This window comes from Sturnira hondurensis, unplaced genomic scaffold (genome assembly GCF_014824575.4).
Source record: "Sturnira hondurensis isolate 20B ecotype Veracruz unplaced genomic scaffold, ASM1482457v3 Scaffold0013515, whole genome shotgun sequence".
Lineage (NCBI taxonomy): Eukaryota > Metazoa > Chordata > Mammalia > Chiroptera > Phyllostomidae > Sturnira > Sturnira hondurensis.
In genome coordinates this window covers 6,214,048-6,234,464 of record NW_028086146.1, presented here as the reverse complement: position 1 = coordinate 6,234,464, position 20,417 = coordinate 6,214,048, and the positions used below count along the sequence as shown (strand labels likewise).

General features: G+C 41.4%; 1 protein-coding gene across 4 annotated transcripts in view; it reads right to left on the bottom strand.

The window, feature by feature from the left end:
* Positions 1-6,611: 6,611 nt before the first annotated feature.
* The window catches only part of VLDLR (very low density lipoprotein receptor), a 35,593-nt gene continuing 21,787 nt past the window's right edge, over positions 6,612-20,417 (bottom strand). For 2 of the 4 annotated variants that reach the window (XM_037061738.1, XM_037061740.1), the window contains 9 exons: positions 20,044-20,262; positions 19,022-19,140; positions 18,291-18,430; positions 17,819-17,960; positions 14,931-15,077; positions 13,934-14,017; positions 13,477-13,557; positions 12,236-12,405; positions 6,612-11,340 (listed from right to left, as the gene is read on the bottom strand). In XM_037061738.1, coding sequence (XP_036917633.1) covers positions 11,305-11,340; positions 12,236-12,405; positions 13,477-13,557; positions 13,934-14,017; positions 14,931-15,077; positions 17,819-17,960; positions 18,291-18,430; positions 19,022-19,140; positions 20,044-20,262 — 1,138 coding nt within the window. In that variant the 3' untranslated portion in view covers positions 6,612-11,304. The remainder of the gene's footprint in view (positions 11,341-12,235; positions 12,406-13,476; positions 13,558-13,933; positions 14,018-14,930; positions 15,078-17,818; positions 17,961-18,290; positions 18,431-19,021; positions 19,141-20,043; positions 20,263-20,417) is intronic. The other 2 variants (XM_037061741.1, XM_037061739.1) reach the window with 1 other exon arrangement.

Here is a 20,417-nt window from a genome sequence, read left to right as displayed (position 1 = left end):
TGCTGCCACGTCAACCCCATTCTAGGACTGGACTCCTTTCTTTGACTTTCATCAAAAGCCATTCACACAGGGTGTCAGTGTGTCCCCTACAATTTACTGAAGGACTAGGGGTCAGGCATGTGTAGGGGGGAGGGTTTACAGTGAAGAAAATGTAAACAGTCTGAAGTTGCACATTGGATGTGCCTGTGATTGTCAGCCGCAAGCTACACTCACAGCCCCAAATGTCCATGCACACCCCAGTGCCCCACCCTCTGCTCCCTCCTGCTGCCTAACAGCCCCCGCCACCCACACCTGAGCCCTCTCCTCACAGGATGCAGAGGATTTAGCAATCTGTAGCTCACTCCCCAGACCCAGCCCCAGACCTCCTTTGGCAAATCCAAAGATTTTTCCTTCTCTTGTGTCAGTATAAAAATTTCATTTCTCTGGACATTCCCTAGCCCTCTTGCCAAGGCAACAATTTTTTTAAAAAGGCCTATGGTTAGTTTTGCTTTTAAACAATCTTTTCCCACCCCAAATCACTGGATTTCTGAGAGAATGTGAGATTCCATACAAACTGGTCTGCCGCTCTTGGTGAACTGGCATTATTAATTAGGCCCACTGGGATCTTATCTGTCTCATAAGGGTGATTGCTGGGTCACAGAGCAGTGGGACACACTGCCTGCTTCCAGGGAGGGGAGGCCAGGGTGAGCAGTATGTGCATAGTCTCTATCCTCAGCCTCGTGTTCTCTGGGGGTGCGGGATCCTGAGACATGGGAGGTTGGTTTTCTTCCCTGAATGGAACAGGTACTGGGGCTAATACCTGGGAAGAGGCTGTTTTCTGTTTCAAAGCTGTTTGTTAATATTTGGCTTCTGTTCTATGACCTGCATGGATGCCGTTCAGAGACTTACCTCACTTCTTAATGCAATTAAAAAAAAAAAAAGATGCCCTGGCTGGCATGGCTCAGTGGCTCAGTGCAGGCCTTTGAATCAGGGTTGCTGGTTCAGTTCTTAGTCTAGGGCACATGCCTGGGTTGTGGGCCAGGTCCCCAGTAGGGGGCGCACGAGGGACAACCACACATTGATGTTTCCCTTTCTATCTCCCTCTTTTCCCCTCTCTAAAAAATAAATAAATGAAATCTTAAAAAAAAAAAGAATCCTTTCCTGAAGTTTTAGGTCCTAGGAGGCTCTTGTTTTCCAAGTGTCCTTTTCTGTTTTTTCTTTTTAAAATTTTGCTTAATCTTTATTGTATTTTTCCATTACCTTTTAGTCTCCATATACCCTTCTCCTCCCAGCAATCACCACACTGTTGTCCATGTCCATGGGTCCTTTTTCCTTTTTGCTCAGTCTGTCCACCTCCTCACCTTCCCCCACAGCTGTTTTTCTTTTTTTATACTAAAGGCTCATTAGCTGTTATAGAATTTCTAGGCTTTTTGTGAGAGTAATTGCTATTTTATGGATGATGTAAGGCATTGTCTGGTGAATGGGGTCTTCTTGCCAGGTAACTTTAGGCAGACATTTTTTGCCTCCCCAACTGGGGCCTGTTATCAACTCTATCAGACAAGTACTCAGTGATCTTGAGGTTTGTATTAATTCAGAAATACCAGGATCCTAAAATCTCTTAGGTAAAGAACTTTTGATGATTCTCCAATGCCTCTAGGGGACCAGGCAGTTAACAGGAAAAATATACAGAGATTGGATAGATGGAAAGCGCTGGATACTCTCCAAAGCCAATACATTAAAAAAAAAAGTGCCACCCACAGAAAATATGCTTTTAGGGCACATTACTCAAGAGCTAGCATAGAACTCTGTACCAAAATGACCTTGTCAAAAGGTGTACCTGGAAGGGCTTTACCTTGACAATAAGAAAGGACTCTGTTTGAATGGGCAAAACACTTGCACTTCTGCGGACTGGCTTTATGTTCCGGCCTCTTCTGAATTCAGACTTCCTTTGCTAGGGAGGAGAGTGCTTTCCCTCCAGCTTCCATGCAGGCTTGTTGAATTTTCCCACTAATGCTGGGCTCATGCCTGTCATCCTGACCCAGGCAGGGCCCAGCCACACTGATATCCCACAGGCAAAGGCTACAGCTGAGAGAGGAACCAGCTGGATCTCTCCAGATAAGGGAACCATCTATCATGACACAGGCTGTGCAAGCCCCTTTCCCACGGTAGGCTGGATGTAGAATAGAGAATCCTTCCATCTCTACCAGTCCAGCCTAAGTCAGGGCCATCGGTGTGCCCTACTAATATAGTCCCTGTTTTCGCCCTTGCCACCCTGCTGTCTGTTCCTAACAAACAAGTCAGCATGAACCTTTAAAAATGGGATGTCACTCTGCTGTCCCCAAACCTTCCCAAGTTATCCGATCACCTGAAACCCTAAATTCTTTTTTAAAAAATTTATTTTATTGTTGTTCAATTACAGTTGTCTGTATTTTCTCCCCACCCCTCCCCTTCACCCCCTCCAAACCTCCCTCTCTCTCTTGCTTCCATTCTTTCCCTTGGTTTTGTCCATGTGTCCTTTATAGTAGTTCCTGAAAACCCTTCTCCCCTTTGTCTCCTTCCCCCTCCCCTCTGGCTATTGTTAGATTGTTCTTAATTTCAATGACTCTGATTATATTTTGGGTTTTTTTTGTTGGTTATATTCCAGTTAAAGGTGAGATCATATGTTATTTGTCCCTCACAGCATGGCTTATTTCACTTAGCATAATGCTCTCCAGTTCCATCCACACTGTCGCAAAGGGTATAAGCTCATTCTTTTTTTATGCTGTGTAGAATTCCATTGTGTAAATGTATCATAGCTTTTTGATCCACTCATTTACTGACAGGCACTTAGGTTTCTTCCAGCACTTGGCTATTGTAAATTGTGCTGCTATGAACATTGGGGTGCATAGGTTCTTTTGGATTGGTGTTTCAGGGCTCTTAGTGTATAATCCCAGCAGTGAAATTGGGAGTCTTTTGCCCATTTTTTAATTGTTTTTTTTTTGTCTTCCTGGAGTGGAGTCATGTGAGTTCTTTATATATATCTGGAGATTAAGCCCTTGTCCAAGATGTCATTGGCAAATATGTTTTCACATATGGTTGGCTCTCTTTTCATTTTAATGTTATTTTCTTTAGCCATGCAGAAGCTTGGCTTTAATTTGATGAGGTCCCATTTGTTTATTCTTTCCTTTATATCCTTTACCTTAGGGGACATATCTGTGAAGATGTTCCTGCATGAAATGTCTGAGATTTTCCTGCCAATGTTTTCCTATAGGGCTTTTATGCTGTTATGACTTATATTTAAGTCTTTTATCCACCTTGAATTTATCTTTGTGTATGGTGTAAGTTGGTGATCAAGTTTCATTTTTTTGCATGTAGCTGTCCAGTTCTTCCAACACCCTTTGTTGAAAAGGCTATTTTTGCTCCATTTTATGCTTCTTCTCCCTTAGTCAAATATTAATTGACTGTAGAGATTTGGGTTTATTTCTGGGCTATCTGTTCTGTTCCATTGGTCTATGTGCCTGTTTTTATGCCAGTACCAGACTGTTTTGATTACAGTGGCCTTGTAATACAGTTTGATATCAGGTATTATGATCCCTCCTGCTTTGTTCTTCTTTCTCAAAAGTGCTGCAGCTATTCGGGGTCATTTATGGTTCCATATAAATTTCTGAAATGTTTGTTCTATATCTGTGAAATATGTCTTGGGTATTTTAATAGGGATTGCATTGAATCTATAAACTACTTTGGGTGGCATGGACATTTTGATGATGTTAATTCCTCCAATCCATGAGCATGGTGCATGCTTCCATTTGTTTGTGTCTTCCTTAATTTCTTTCTCCAGTGTTGTATAGTTTTCTGAGTAAAACCCTAAATTCTGAACACATCCGTTGAAGCCCATGTTGTTTGGTCTTTGCTGCTCCCTTCTCTCCTCGCTCCTTGCCTTGGCCACCTCCAGCTACATGGCCGCCTTTTGTTGTTGAATCAGGCAGGCTCCTGTCCTGGGGCTTGTGTCTTTGCTTTGTCCTCAGTGGGCTCACTCCACACGCCCTCAAGTTTCTCTGCTCAAGTCACCTCCTTGGAGGGTACCTTGACTCCTATCTAAAATAATGCATTCTGTCCTTCTCTACTGCCTAATTTGTTTTGTTTTGTTTTATTTTGGAGAGCTTATCACTACTTGCTATGCTAAATGTCTGTTTTGTGCCTGACTCCCAGGTAGAATGAACCCATGAAGGATGGAGCTTTGGTCTGTCTTATTCTACACTGTTTTCCTGGAATCCAGAACAAAGCTTGGCCTATAAGAATGGTTGAACAAATGAATGAAATAAGAACTAAGTGTGTGTGTGTTTGTGTGTTTGTGTGTGTGTATAGGGAGGTAGCTTCTGCAAGGGATGATCCATATATATCCTTCTTCAATTTCGTTAAAACCTCAAAAACGCTTTGCATTTTCCTGAACTGATGATGTTCATGTCAGGATATGCCAATTATAAAACTGTCTTAGAATGTTTTGGAAACTGCCACTTTAAATCCCCTGAGACCCAAGAAACAATGCCAACTATTATCTAAAATCAGCCTCCAGCACTTACAGGCCCTTCTCAGGAAATCACAATGCTATTTGCTTGGGGTCAAGTAACAAGGCAAAATTTGTCTTTAGTTTTCAAGAAATAATCTTCAACAAATTTCACATGTAAAGAGGCGAATTTAAGGAAATATAAATAAGTAGGGACTTAAAACATACTCTCTGTCCCTAACGAACCAATAGGTGAGAAATGCCTCTGACGTAGAGACCCTGGGATTCGTGAAATGTTCTGAACCCAAATTTAGCATTCTTCAACATTTCCTAGGTTATGCACCCATCAGTGCAATGAACACACTAAGTTCGAAGAGAGTGCTAACCCTGCCTGCTTCAGAGGCTTCTTCCCCCACTGATTAAAGAGATCTGAGTGTGTAATTGGTGAACTTAAAGCAGTCACCTGTGTTCTGTCACCAGCACAGGGTCACACACACGAGGCTTTCTTAAACTTAAAGGTGCAGGATGATGAATCTTGATTTCTTGGAGTAAAAAAAACCTCACCACATGCTAGCATTTCAAGGGGAGACCCAAGAAGGAACGCTTATAAATGGGATTTCATGAGTGCAGACTAAAATCAGATCTTGAAATGGACACGAGAATTTTTACTACTTTTTAATGAATCATGATTTTTTGGCCCTAGAGAGGAAAATAGCAACTATCATTTGAGTAAAATACTTTTTATGTGTTGCTTCTCTCTCTTACAAGAGCCCTATACAGGTTGCTGTCATAATTTTTGGAGGAGGACAGAAGTTGAGTGGTTAGCAACTTTTCTGTGGCCACAGTTAGTTAAATGGTGCAGGAAACATGCAAACATACCCAATTCACTGCACAGCTGGTATTCACTCAACATTTTACTCACTAAGTGCGTTCTTAAATTCATTAAAGACCATCAAACTATTAAGCTTTTAAAGACTTGTTTTTCGACAGTTTCTCTTGCCTTTGATTTACTTATTTTTCTCTCACTACTTTTTTTGGATTTGCTGAGTTAATTTCAAGGTTTAACATCCAAGATAATTCAAATAATTTGGGGCCATTGAATAGAAAAAGTTTCACATGGAATATCTGTGAGGGTCTCAAAAATATAGCCTTATTGTAAATTAATTTCAATACCGACTACTTAAGAGTTGGTGAGGAGAAAGTATTGAAATGACTTCACTGTTTGGCAAGGCCCGTCTTGTTCTCCCACACGGAGGCTTTCTCCCGTCACCAGGCACCACTTGTTCTTGATCAGCCAAAGGAGGAAGCTCTGGTCTAAATTGCCTTGGTCATAGGAGCTTTGTTTTTCATTTATATCATGGAAGGAGTGGAGAAGGAGAGCTTGAGAGGGAAATACAGTGGGTGCCTATGGTAAGGTACTAATTGTACTTCCAAGTATGGCAAGAAAGGAGACACCTGTCCATCTGTCATTCTTTCAACTTGATGGGTCCAGAGTTGGGTGGTCCTAGTCCTTGCCCAGAAAGGGATGACCCAGCCACCTTCAGTGATTCAGTGAGGAGTTTTCTAACCTCCAGTGAGAAAAGGACAAAGATCTAAGCAAACACTTTTTAGAAAAAGCCTTGTACAACGATCTCAAAAATAAACTTTTATTTAAGTTTAATGCACAGATGCTCAGTTCATTAATAAAAGGGAAATGTTTATCTACAGGCCGACAGGACTGGATGCACTCCAACATGTCCCTCTGGAGTTCCAAAGACCCTGGGCGTGATAACTTGGCTGCACGCACTGGACTTCTGAGGCATTACATACTCTTAAATCACATTCTAGTACTAAGTGGAATTTTTAAAAGTAGAAGATAGTTTTTCCAAAGCCACTCATTTTGTCCAAAGAATTCCTTCCTCCCTGTGTACACTGAAAAATACCAAGGTCTCTGGGGGTAGATCCCATAATATCTCATATCCAATCCAGGACTTACAGCATCATCACTAGCGGACAAGTCGCAGTTCTTCCTGTCTTCTTGGGGGAATCTTTCTTTATGGAAGTCTTAAAAATTTAAGATTTGCTGTATTGCAGTGTGTTTTCCCCAATATCTTTATACACAGGAGTGATGTTGCATGACTATCAATTCCTGTAGGGAGTCTTTCTTTTCCACCTTGCAATCTAGTATTCTACTCCTGCTTCACACAGATGACAAAGGAAAATGATGCTGGAACTTCTAGCCTTTTGTAGGCATGACATGTAACCATCAAAGTCACTCTGTGGTGACCTGATGTAGCTGGCTGGCCTTGTCCTCTCAGTACACGGCCACTGTGGAAGCCAGCCACTATGGGCGCTGAGACCCTTGAGGAACTGCTGAAGAATCCCAGGGTTAGCAGTCAAGGGGACTCAGCAAACAGACAATGTGACAGCCAACCTAACCTTGACACAGCACTGCCCCTTTTTCTGAGATAAGATGGCAGTAAGCACATATGGTGTTAAACTGCATTATTTGTAGCCTCAGTTTCCACGTTGGAGGTAATACTTACCTATGTGGGTTCTTGTGAAGATCAAATAAAATACATGAGAGCATTTATTTAGTACATTAGGGAGCATAATGTAAGAAGTTAAGGGAGACTGTACAGGCCCCCAGACATTCATTTTTATGTCTTAGGCAGTCAAGTCAAATGGTTGAGGCAGGACCATAGCAGCTATGCCTCTGGGGTTTAAACCATGCAACCCCAGCCTTTTTAACTATTTACAGGTGACAGCACTACTTGAACTTCAACCTTACAGCTCATCAGAGAGGTGTAGTGGAAAAGAACACTTGGGATGAGGTCTAAGGCGTGGTACCTCCAATAACGAGTCAAGTTACCTGCATGCCTCACTGGCAAGGTCACTTGCCAGTTTCTAGACTATGACATAATCCATACAAAGACAGGCATATCATCGAGAGTGACATCTAGCAATGACACTTGCCTTGCACCTACTATATGCCAGGCGCTGTGCCGAGCACTTCATCCTCACAATGTCACAGAAGACAGCCCCCATCATCCGCATTTAGGCAGAAGATTGGCAACTTGCCAAGGCACCACAGGCAAGGCTGATGCAGAAGTCAGTGCTGTTAATCTCCTCGCTGCCAACCTTTTTCCTTAAGCACAGTGAAGGAAAAAACTGTTTACAATGTGCCCCAGGGCCACGTGTGGAAGTGGCGCCCCTACCCTCAGCCTGTCCTACTCCTGCCTCAGTGAGCATGGGTGGACACGTACAGGGGGCTGTCAGCCGGCTCCTTCCTGTTTCTCTCATGAGCCAGCCTCAAAAATGCTGAACAGATTCAGGACACACAACAGAGAGACGCGACATTACTGTAACCTATCCCTTAGTAGCTTCCCCTTGGACCCCCAAATTTCACATACAGAGCCCCACTGCTAACTCACATTCAGCTTTTCATGTGTGAACGTGCATGGGAACGAGCAATGTAGAAAAGAAGGCCCATGACCCTTCCCATGAAGCTATTTTGAGCGGCAAAGCTTCCACGCCTGATTTGAGAGAAATGAGTCCAAAACATAACCACTGTTTAACCTTCATATTCATTCCTCTTGTGTTTGGAAATAAGATTGGCAGGTTGTATACTTCATTCTTGGACCTGAGTTACATAACAAAATCGTATATATACATTTTTGTGTGTTTGTCTGTTTTGCAAGTTTTCCTGCCATCAAGGATTCTAGTTTCTGTGTGGGTCCAAAATAATAAATCACTTTTTTAGGTTATGAATTCCAGGAAATTATTGCAGTTATACCCCCCAATACAGGCCTACACCCCACCAGAGTGTTTTGGTTGTGAGTGAGGGTAGTTTTAAAAATTAAGCTTTAGTTAAGTCTCACATTTCTAAGTGCTAACTGAAGAGTTAGTCCTCTAAATGCCCTATTGTTTTGCTGTTTGAGAAGGGCTATCTGGCTTGGATATAGGGGACAGAGGTGAGAGCCAAAGTGGGAGCCTTATACTTCTTATTATTTTGCCTTGCGTTCATCAAGAATAGAACACCAAGGCTTGGAAAGGATACCAAAACTTTAAAATAGCTACAAGAATGTTTTAAGGGAGCTTGTTGAACAACTGGGACTATTTCTCGCCAAAGAGAAAGCTGGCAAAGGCCACTTAAAAATTTGGATTCAGAGCTTGGCTGGATTTCTTTACCGGGAGCCACGGATGTGTTTATTCCTATCGCCAATCTTAGTAGCGATTCCTAGTCTCTGGAGTACCCACTTTCAGTGATTTTGTGCGATAGGAGTTAAATGAACCTTAGTGTTTGATAAGCTTCATAGTTTACCTCTTAATTCTCACCTCCTGCAGTAAACTCTAGAGACATGCAAACTTCCGCCGATACGTTTCACGCAGGATTCTAGTTCTTGTTTGGCTACTGAAGCCCAAGGCTCTAGTCCCTCATGAATTACTACTACATGCTGAACTGACAAGCCATACAACTCTTCTTATTTCAGTGAAAATATCTAGTAATTTTATTTCTTCAAATGAGTTTGTTCCTCTTAAGTTAGAGTTTCTGTCCTTGGCTATTTACTGGGGAGGCCAAGGTACAAGAATGAGATGGGTTACTAGATTCTTTGAAGGTCGGAAACTGGGACCTAGAACCAGAAGTAACACACTGGGGACTGGAGTCCAAGAGAAGATAATGGAGAATAATGCTTGATTTTGTTCTTTAAAAATGATGAATTTGGACCTTATAATTGACCAATACTATATAATACTTGTGATACTGGTATTATTAAGCTTCCTAGGAGAGAATTTTGTAGTGTTCCAACTAAAAAAATAAACCAATGGGTTTTGTACTACAGCAGGGTCAACATATGTCAACTAAATGGATTTCAGAGTTTATATGTAATGAGCACTAACCTGCTAATCAAATAGGCACTGCCAATACCTCATGTCAACAGGTACACCATGTACACCATAGTCACCTAGTGTGGTGACTATTTGAAGAAGAAACAGCAGGTGGACAGCACAGAGTCCTCCCTTCCCTGACCACAGCATTTTCCTTCTATATGCTTGGCCTCCACACTTCCCACACAAAAAAGGTCCATGCCTATTCTTTCACTTTGATCCATTTGATTAAAAAACACAAGAGATATGTATTAAACAAGATGATAGAAGCAACTTCTTCATCTAGAGTTATTGATCTCTTTGCCTAAGCGTAAGCAAGATGTTGTCTTATTTATATTCCAGATGCAAGTGAAACAGGAGTCTTCCACCAATCCATTTAGCTACTCAGGACATCTTCTCTTCATCCTTTTGTTTCTGCATTGGCTATTTCATCCCCAGAGAAATCGCTGCACCATCTGCAGTTGACTCCCCATCTCACTTGGACTTAGAGCCTCTTCCCAGGGCTTCAAGCCTTGAATCTTCCCTTGCTTGATGACATCCTGAACCTTTAGAGAAAGGAAGTCATGGCCAATTTGATGGAAAATGTACTAAATCCCTGTGCTGTTTTTTCTTCTACCTAAATTCCTGATCTGTTCTTCATACTAAATGTCTTAGAAATTGTCCACAGAAGGAATTCATCCTACACCAGCCAGACTGAAAAATTAGGAGATATTAGAGATCCTTTGTGAAATAACATTAGAATAGTGGTTTTCAAACATTAGTTTATATCAGAATCACTTGAAGGGCTTATGAAAACACATCTTCCTGGACCATCTCCAGAGTTTCTGATTTAGCATTTTTAACACGTTCCCAGGTGATACAGGTGCCAACCCTAACTCCAGTGAGAACCACTGCTGTGATTGTTCAAGCATGGCACTGCTTGTTACCTCTCTTAGCCCTCTTCATGGTAGACTGTCTAGACTTATACAAGGAGAAAGTCTTTTTGCATGCCTTAGAGGTCACTTGTCCTTGAACTATATATAACTATAGAACACGGAGAACTGAGATTTCAGTATGATGAAGCAGAATAGAAATTCTAACATATGTTTCTAGATCAGAAAAATTAATGAGAAAAGAAACACTTCTCTGAGCAAGAGGAATTCTAGGTACAGGCTACCCGGTGTTTTGTTTTGTTTTGTTTTAAGACAATAAATACTTGGAGAGGAAATATTAATTGGCACCTTGTCCTTTTGGTTACTTCTTTAACAACTAGCAAAATCATAGGCTTGGTTATACAACATCCTGATCCATAGCTCGGGTATTTACTCAGGATGTTTGATACTACTCAGCCTGTTGATCATTTTTCCTGGAGGAATAGGCACAAACCGTGGTTAAGCTGCTTAGTTTAATTTTTTTAGCACTTGAAAAAAATGTACAGTAGTTTGAACACTCAGTCTTTGCCAACCTCCATTGAGGTCAAAGATTTCATTCACAGGTAAAAAATTAGTGTACAAATTTTTTGGCAATTTCATCTTAATAACCCGTTTTATCCTATTGCCATTGCCCCAACCATTGAAAAAGTTTACAATAATTTACATAGAAATATTTTCAAAGTGCTTAAGAATAGTGATTGTTCTCTGAGATATTTACAGATGGCCTATACAATGTATGTACAGGTGGTATACACTATAGCACAAGGTTCATTGCTGGAATATGGCTTTCTAGGGAAAGTGCATATTTGGCCAGAGGTGGCAATACTGTCTGGAAATTCAAGGGTTACAGGTAACCACATCCAAAGCTGAAGCAGAATGTGGATAGGAATATTTACCAAAGTCATATAAAAATGATCAAGTGCACAAGCTTGATCCACACAAAGATATCTTGATATTCTTCCAGGCTGGAGGAGGAACAAGACTTCAGCTGCTGGCTCGGTTACCATTCCGAATTGGCGTCTTATTGGTTTAGACTTCAAAGGTAGAGACTTGTCTCAGAAGTCAAGCTAGATCATCATCTGTGCTTACGATGGATATCTGTGGAAAAGAAAAAAATAGGGAGTGAGCTGGTGATCACTCATTGGTGGCTGCTCTAGTGTCTAAAATGGACCTTGCTTTTGATTTGGTCACTTAGAAATCAAAGGTGCATAGAAGGGAAATCAGATCCAAATCAGTATTGAGTTGTGTCACTGATGTATTTTAACTTGAATTTAAATGTCCGTATCTACTTGGTGGAGCAAGGAGAATGTGATGGATTCTGCCTATTCTACTTAATTAGTCTGAGGTCCTGGAGAAAAATATGCCAAGACACATGGGTGCTATGAATTGGCTACCATCCTTTGTTTCACCAGAGAGCTTGAGACGGAGTGCTCAGCACTTGATTTTTTCAGACTGTTCCCTAGTTGAAGGCCAAATAGCCCATGTGGGTTTCAGCTAAAGAACAAGTGACTAACTCTACTGCTTAAAGAAAAGCTAGAAATGCTAGGGGGGAATCAGACACTTCCAAGCATTTGGTACTTCTGGCCCAAAGAATCTTGCTCACTACACTCACTGCCTTTAAGCCAATGTCCCTATATATAATATGCTAATTTACTTTTAAGTATCCAGTAGACACCTGATTTAACCATTCAAAAAGGAGCTATTAGTTCATGCAAGTATTTATATGTCATTCCTATAACCAAATATATCTCAAAATGTATAGTGATGACCTGAAGTTGACTTTACTTGTCGTTCTATACAGGGCAGATGCTTATCAACTGACTGACTTATGTTCTCACAGGCTGAACTGTCGACTCTCCAGCTGATTAAGTATTTGGTGGGTCCATGATCCACTGGCTCTTCCTAGCGCAGGCAGCCGTAGCTTGAGTTTGAGGTCTCCTTTCCAAATTGCCTTCCTGCAAACCACACCATAAAAGACACAAAGCTGACTTACTGCTGGGTATGTGTGTCCAACAGAAGCACTGTGTCTGCCAATGTCTATTGACAGGTCCTCCTCAGTGGTCTTCAAATACACGGGGTTATCAAAGTTCATGCTTTTCATGTTCTTGTGTTGCCAGTTCCGCCACATCAGGTAGCCACCTACTGCTGCCATCGCTAAGAGCACTGAAAGAAGGTAGAAGGTAACTAAGCAAGGTCTACTCTCAAAACACAGAAAACAGATCATGAGTCTATGATAATTGACATCCATAGAAGTTTCATGTTTTCTGAAGCTGGGATGACTAGAAGTTGGAATATAAATGAGACAGGAGCTTGAAACAAGTTCAGACCAGTGATGAAGTGTTGTTCACGGACTGGTGCTGAGCTCTACATGCCCATCTGGGTGAGTGCAATGCTCTGGGCCCCTCCCCAGGTTGGCTGAATTAAAACTGCAGACCCTTGTGGAGAGCTCTTCAAGTGGTCCTCCTAGCGTGACAGCCAAGCTTGGACTCCAGTCATTTAGGATGAAAAGGCCATGACAGCATAATGCCTCGAAATTTACATGCCCAATAGTAGCTTTAGAGGCTCTTCTCTCTGGGTTTGAAAATGCCTCATTATTTTTAATTTACCATATTTTTCAGACCATAAGATGCACCTAGGTTTTAGAGGAGGAAAATAGAAAACAAATTTTTGAAGCAAACAATGTGGTAAAATATTTAATAACATAAATAACATAATATTTCACCAATGTAAGTGTAAACAGAACTCAACAGCAGCATTAACAACCATTAGTCTTCCCAAATTTGGGGGAGAGGGGGTGCGTCTGATAGTCCAAAAATACGATAGTCTCTAAAAGTCCTGTAAGGCCTCAAGAAAGCATTTAAGCATTGTGTATCTCTTCTGTATGAAGCAATATGCATATTTTAATGGGGACTAGAACAGTGTTCTTCACTGAAAGCAACTTACTGTGAAAGGGGGTAAGCCAGAACAGCCACTTGGAAGTAGAAAGCAATAAACACCTTTCATGTAATAGCTGGACATTTTTCACTGCCAGTCACTGCAAAGGATACCACCAAAGAGAGAGGTATGGACTCTCACCTCTGTATGCCCTGCTGGGGAGGGAGCCAGTGTAACTCAGTGTCACGGGTGCTGTGAGCGTACAAGGGGCCGTGGGAGTGGCTTCTCTAGATGAACTAGAAATGCCCATCTGGTTTCTAAGAAGTTCGTGGGATCCAGGTATATGGAGAATTTACTTACACAGGGGAAGGATGGCCCAGGCAGCAGAAGTCCCTTTGGGGGGAACACTGACCTCCGATATTGCTGTGGTCACATTGATCCCTACAGGGGAACAAAGAGAGTCAGTTTAGAAGGATCCTAAATTCAGGCTGAGAAATGTATGTGTCTGGCAGAGAGCCCAGTGCCCTTGCATCCATCATTAATGTTCATTATCTACTGCAATTGTATACCAGCAATGACTGATCTAGAAGCATTTCAGAGTCACATGCTGCAATAGCCATTTCAGTAAATTTTCTAACACAAACCTTAATCAGTCAGGTCAGGCTAAGATTTGCAGGTTCTTAGTCTTTGGAGCTTAAGTGTAGGTTACCAATTGAGGCAGAACTAGTGGTTAAAGGCTGTATTAATTATTTAAGCAACAGATACAAAGAGTGTAGCTGTTAGTTGAGATTAACAGTTTGCAGTATGAACCCAATACCTCCAGGAGCTAGTCCACTAGTTGGTGAAATTTCTGTTGTGTTGGTATCTTTTGTCTCATTGTAAGTCACAGTAGTTGCAGTACCTGAATTATAAAAACCAAGAACCTGGTTAATGCCAAGGTTCCAGAGTGGCTAGCTGTTTAGTCCAGACAGGCCCTGTGATGGGCTATTTTAACACCATGGGAAATAGACAAACCACTGCTAAACTATGTTGCATAGTGAATGTATCAAAACTAGGAGAAACAGCAGGCTTCAGACAAAACCAGACAGGTGAGACTTTGGACAGAAGAGTGAGCACTTGAACTTTGACAATTCAAAAAGATGCACAGCCACACTTCATGACCCCTCTAAGCAATGTCTAGGCTCCTGAAAGTTACAAGAAATGCTCTTGAAAACAGATTACCGGACGTGCTACTCTTACTGCCGGATTGTCTTGCAACTACCTTCTCAGTCAACTGATCTAGTCTCTGCAGGGACTATGTATTAAACTAATAAAAACCACATAATATGAGTTCCTTGCTCACGACATGCGAGTTTAATTTGCCATTTAATCAAAAGCTAAGAAGACTAAAGTGCAGTTTTAAGTGTGAGTTTAAGATAGCGCCACCCACTGGGGCCATGAGCTTTCCTGTAACCGTAACCTTTAAGCATAATTTCAGGCCTCTCTCTTTGGAGCAACATGTTAAGGCTTTGTTCTGCTCTCTGCAAGTGGCTAGCTCAGTGCTGTTATGGGACTGATGGGCACGAATCAGTATGAGGCACATTAATGCTCTGACTAAAGCGTCATCCATAGACTCATCTAATGTTGGAATGAGTTAAGTCAATTCCAAAGTAACGAAGTCAGCACTGGTATGCGACAGTCCCAGGTATGTTCTCAAATCTATTCCCAGAGTTAGTTAAAGCAGAATTTTTAAAACCAGGCTAATTTTTATAGTTTGTGTCTTAATTCCATTGCCTGTGTATGTCCTGCATTTGCTGAAAAGTGGAAAGCCTTACTTCGGCACCGATGGCCATTTCCCTCCAGACTGTACCCGTTGGGACAGGAACAAGTGTATTTTGGAGAGTGATCATTAATCTGCGGTGCTGGCAGGCATAAGTATTCACATCCTCCGTTCTCCATGTCTTCTTCACACCAATTTTTACCTGGTCAGAAACAAAAGCCCTTTATAAGCACGCCAGTGCCTGTTACACACATGACATCCTGTGTTTACCTGCTGAAGACATGAGTGAGCCCTGTCTCCAAGGAGCTTAAACTCGTCTACTCTGTTAAACCTTCAAATGAAACCAATACCAATGGGCCCTGGCCAGGTAGCTCAGTAGGTTAGAGCATCATCCTGATACACCAAGGTTGTGGGTTTGATCCTGGTCAGGGCACATACAAGAATAATCCAGTGAGTGCATAATAAATGGAACAAAAGTGTTTTTCTTTTTTCTCTAACAATTAACAAAAAATGATACCAATGAAGAGTAAATATAAGGGTACAGGCAACATGCTCTAAGGACTCCACAAATCTAGAGAAACTTCTTGGAAGTAGAACAAGTGTGATGCTTTAAACAGACAGGTGGTGCGGGAGCAGGTAGAGAATGGATGTGAGTGACCAGGGTGGCACTCACTATTGGTCCAAAGCTTATAGTAAAGGCTCAGAGGAAAGAGATAAGCATGTTCTCCTGGCTTTGTCTTAACTTGTTCCCACCGAGTGAAAGGAGCCCAGCTACATGAAGTTTTAAGGGTTTCAACCATTCATTCGTTTGCATACATTACAGGTACTCCCTTACCTACTACACACACATTTTCCCTTCACCTAGTCAGCCTTCCTCTCTTAAGCCCCTGGTAACCACTACTCTGTTTACTATTTCTATATTTTTCCTTTTTCCAAGGTGTCATATAAATGTAGCTATACTATATGTGGTCTTTCAAACTCTCTTCTTTCATTTAGCAATACTAAGATTTGTGAAGTGTACCTCATTGTGGCTTACTCATTTTTTCCCTAATGGATAAAGGTTTTGGACACCTTTTCATGTACTTATTGGACATGCACAGTTTTGTTGGAAAAATGTCTATTCAAATCATTTACTCATGTTAAAATAGAATATTTTAAAACATTTTTGAGTTGTAAGAGTCCTTTATATATTCTGGGTAATAGATTCTGTTTGGCTCTATGATTTGCAAATATTTTCTCCCATTCTTGGGTTGCCTTTTCACTTTTTTGATAGTATACTTTGAATCAAAGCATTTAAAAAAATTCTGATGAAGCTCTATTTATCTATTTCATCTGTCATTTCTGCTTTTGGTATAATATATTGGGAACCATTAACCCAAGGTCATGAAGGTTTACTGCTATGTTCTCTCTCTCTCTCTCTCTCTCTTAAATAAATGTGCTTTAGGGCTCGTGAGAAATTGTGAGCATTCTATCCTATGGATTCTAAAGCACAGTCTTTTACAACCTTGTATCTCCAGGGCCTGAAAGTGCACCTGTCACATAACAGATTTTTAAAACATTTTATTCCCATCCCTTACCTCCTCTCTTTTGGCAACCATTGGCTTGTTCTCTTTTATATCTATGGGTCTGTTTCTGTTTATTCATTTACTTTGTTTTTTAGATTCCGCGTATAAAAGAAATTGTGTGGTATTTGTCTTTGTCTGTCTGAGTTATTTTACTTTGCATAATACCCTCTAGATCCATCAATGTTGTCACAGATGGCAAGATTTCATTCTTATTTATTGCTGAATCATATTCTATTGTGTCTGTGTGTTGTTGGTGTATTGTTTATATATATCTATATCTATATCTATATCTATCTATCTATCTATCTATCTATCTATATATATATATCTCACATCTTCTTTACCCATTCATCTATTGTTGGACATCTAGGTTGCTTCCACATCTGGGCTACTACTAGCAATGCATATATCCTTTGGAATTGCTGTTTTTGTTTTCTTTCAGTAAATACCCAGAAGTGCAATTGCTGGATCATATGGCAGTTCTATTTTTCATTTTTGAGGAGTCTCTATACTGTTTTTCATATGGCTGTACTAATTTACAGCCCCACCAACAGCACACAGGGATTCCCTTTTCTTCACATCCTTGCCAACACTTGTTTGTTGAGTTCCTGAAGACAGCCATTCTGGCAGGTGTGAGGTGACATCTCATTGTGGTTTTAACTTGCACTTTCCTAATGATCAGTGATGTTGAGCATTTTTTCATGTCTGTTGGCCATTTGCATATTGTCCAGGGAGAAGTTTCTATTCAGTTCTTTGCCTATTTTTCAATTGGGTTGATTGTTTTTTTGTGCGTTAAGTTGTATGAGTTCTTTATATACTTTGGATAGTAACCCCTAATTGGATGTATCATTTGCAGTATTTTCTCCCATTCAGTAGGTTGTCTTTTTGTCTTGTTGAGAGTTTCCTTCTCTGTGCAAAAACTTTCTAGTTTGATGTTAAGGGTTTTCTTTAGATAGAGCCAGTCAAATATTTTGAGCAGGAGATAATATGAGCACATGTGTTTGAGCATTTACACAGTCCTGTAAAAGATGTGTCATGTGGGGTGAAGGAAGGGAGAGTCTGTGGCTACTTCGGAGGCTAGTGCCACAGTCTTAGCGAGAGGAATGAGGTTCCACGGGGATAGGGAAAAGACAGAAATAGAAGACTGAACGTGAAGGGCTGGGAGGGAAGATAAGAGCTGAAGTTCTGAAGCTCTTTCACTAGGAAGTCAGAAAGAAAATATACGGAACACCAAGTATGAAGTGTTTGGTAGGGCACAAGGGGAAAAGTTCCATTTTAGAGCAAGTTGAATTTCTAAAGAGCTACTGATACCCAGCAGGAACTAGGTCATGTTCCTGCCCTTAAAGTAGCCACAAAGGGCCCTGCTTCCCCAGGTTACCTGATGGCTGTACAAGTTCATGATAAACAATGATGTCTTGGGCATCATTAAGGTTGTTCACTAGAGTGGCCAGCTCCGACCCAGTGAATTTATTGGCACCATAGACTGCTTCATTTTCCCCATCTATCCAGTAGACACGATCCTAAAACAGAACCCCCACATTAGCATGTACATGTAGGATTCACACAAGTCACCATCTAACTAAGGTCATTATTATTTACTGGAAATTTAATGGGCCAAGTTTATTTAAGGCCAGTCAGTGATACTAGATGTCAAACTATAAGAGAAGCAAGTTCAGGTTCTTTAAAGTGCTAAAGGAATCAGTATCCAACTTGGCCCCCAGGTTTTAAGTGAAAGCAGCTTCTCAAGCTGTGGTCCTCTACCCTTCCCTCCTTCCCCCACGCCTGCACTTTCTCCCAAGGTGCCACAGTAACTCAAAGGTACGCACTTAGATGTGAGGCATGTGTCTTACCTCAAATATCGTTAGGGCGAGAGGATGCGCTAGGAACTCCACAGACTTTAGCACTATCCTACGGTCTTGGCCGTTCAAGTCCACACTGGATAACATGTGCAACTTGGAGTCAAGCCAATAGAGACGGCTCTTTATAAGGTCTAGGCAGGAAAAGAATTTCATTGTATAGTAAGGCAGTATTGCTCTGGCTTCCGTTTAAAATATGTGAGGAATCCAACATTCAACTTTCACGGTTCCTTCTCCTGCAGGGATTCTTAATGGGATTCCACAAATCTTGTGCAGCAGCATGCCAAGGTTATACATTCATGTTGGGAAACTAAAGGGGTACCTAAGATTCACAAAGTAACTGACTTGAGAAATGTTACTCCCATGATAGAAGTTTTAAAAGAGGCTAGCATTTTGTGGTTCTCCCCTTGTGAGCCAGAAGAAAACTGTTACAAGCCTGCAATTTAGGAAATACTCAGGCACCTGGGCCAGGAGGATTTAGGGTTACAATTCCCAAGGCCTGAGATTCACCAAATTTGTGTCACATATTAGGCCCAAATGGAAATAAAAGCTAGTAATTATGGAGTAGGTAATTAAAATACACCATTCTGTTTGTATTGCTTAGTCTTTTTCATCCAAAATCACTGCTATTGAGTTGTCTGTTGTAGTCCAGAATTAGCTGTGGAGATAAGTTAAAACCGTGAAGACTGTTGAGTCGGCGGTCAGTGTAGGAAGCACATACATACCAAGTGTGATTCCGTTAGGCCATTGGATATCCACTGTCACCAGCGGCCGTCTATCGAATCCATTCATTCCTGCTTTTTCTATTTTAGCTGGTTCACCCCAGTCTGACCAGTAAACAAATCTGGGAAGAATTAAATTAGAAATAATCCTCAATGGTTTAGAAAAAAAATAAAGGTGTAGCTTAGGAAAAGTGTCTGAATAGTGAACAGAAAACTCTAGGGATTGATTTTGACAAATAGTAACACTTCAGGCTATAAAGTGTGTTCTGCATAAACGAAAGGTAACACTAAGACTCTACAAGCTCATTGACTATATGAATGTATTTAAGTCAGTCAAAAGTCACAGGATGTACAATTTTATTTTCAAAAAGCCAGTTCTTTCAGAGGAGCGAAGTTGCTTATCTGTTAAGGGTTACAGTAGGGTAGCTGATGGTGTGTTAGGGAGGTTGCACGGGTCCAATTCTGATTTCCGCATGCTTAGCATCCTAAGCTGGTGTGTGTGTGTGTGTGTGTGTGTGTGTGTCCTAGTGGCAATTTAGGAAACCTCTCAGTGGAATGTTTCTAGAGTGGTCTCTTGATTTCAACTGGACTTTGGGACAACGTGCACACTTAGATGAAAGCCGTGAGATAACGTGGTTACCAAAATCCTCATGACTCATGCTAACGCTTAGGTTTGATCATCCAGAACTAACCTGACAAGCATTCGGACAAAAATTTAAAATCAGCTGTGTAGAAGCTGGCTGAGTACAAGGGTTCAGATACACCTTTCGGTGTACGTCAAATCAGAAACATCATTTCCGTACTGTCAGCCAGCAGTCATACTGCCCTGGGAAGTCCTGTCCTACGGGTGGGGCCCTCCTGGGGTGGCACAGTCGTGGCACCGTGATATCTTGAACCAGCCAATTCTTTCTTGTGGGCAGCTGATAACGTCTTGGTATTTCAATTCTACGTCAGGCCTGAGGAAAGCTCCTGGCCTGTGCAGACAACATCCAAAGGCTACATGGTGAAACACACAGAATACGAACCCAGACAAGGGGTCCACAGCTATGGAGGCAGGCTCTCGCAAGTCAGAGCTAAACAGGAACTTCCTCTTGGTTCCATCGAGGGTAGCTACTGAAATAGTCTTAGAAGCCGCATCAGTCCAGTAGATGGTCTTGTACACCCAATCAACAGCAATGGCTGCAGGATTATAGACATTGTCCATCATTTTAACATGTCTACCAACCTTGTCATCAATTGAGGCACTGAAATAGAATAGGTCACAAGAAATTTAAGAGTTTGACACCATCAGAGCCTGGAGAATGGACTTTCTGCTTACAAAATGGGCAACAACTTGGTTCCGAAAGAACTCTAGGAACACCACTCACCGCTCAAATTCTTTAACCATGCTGCTTACTGA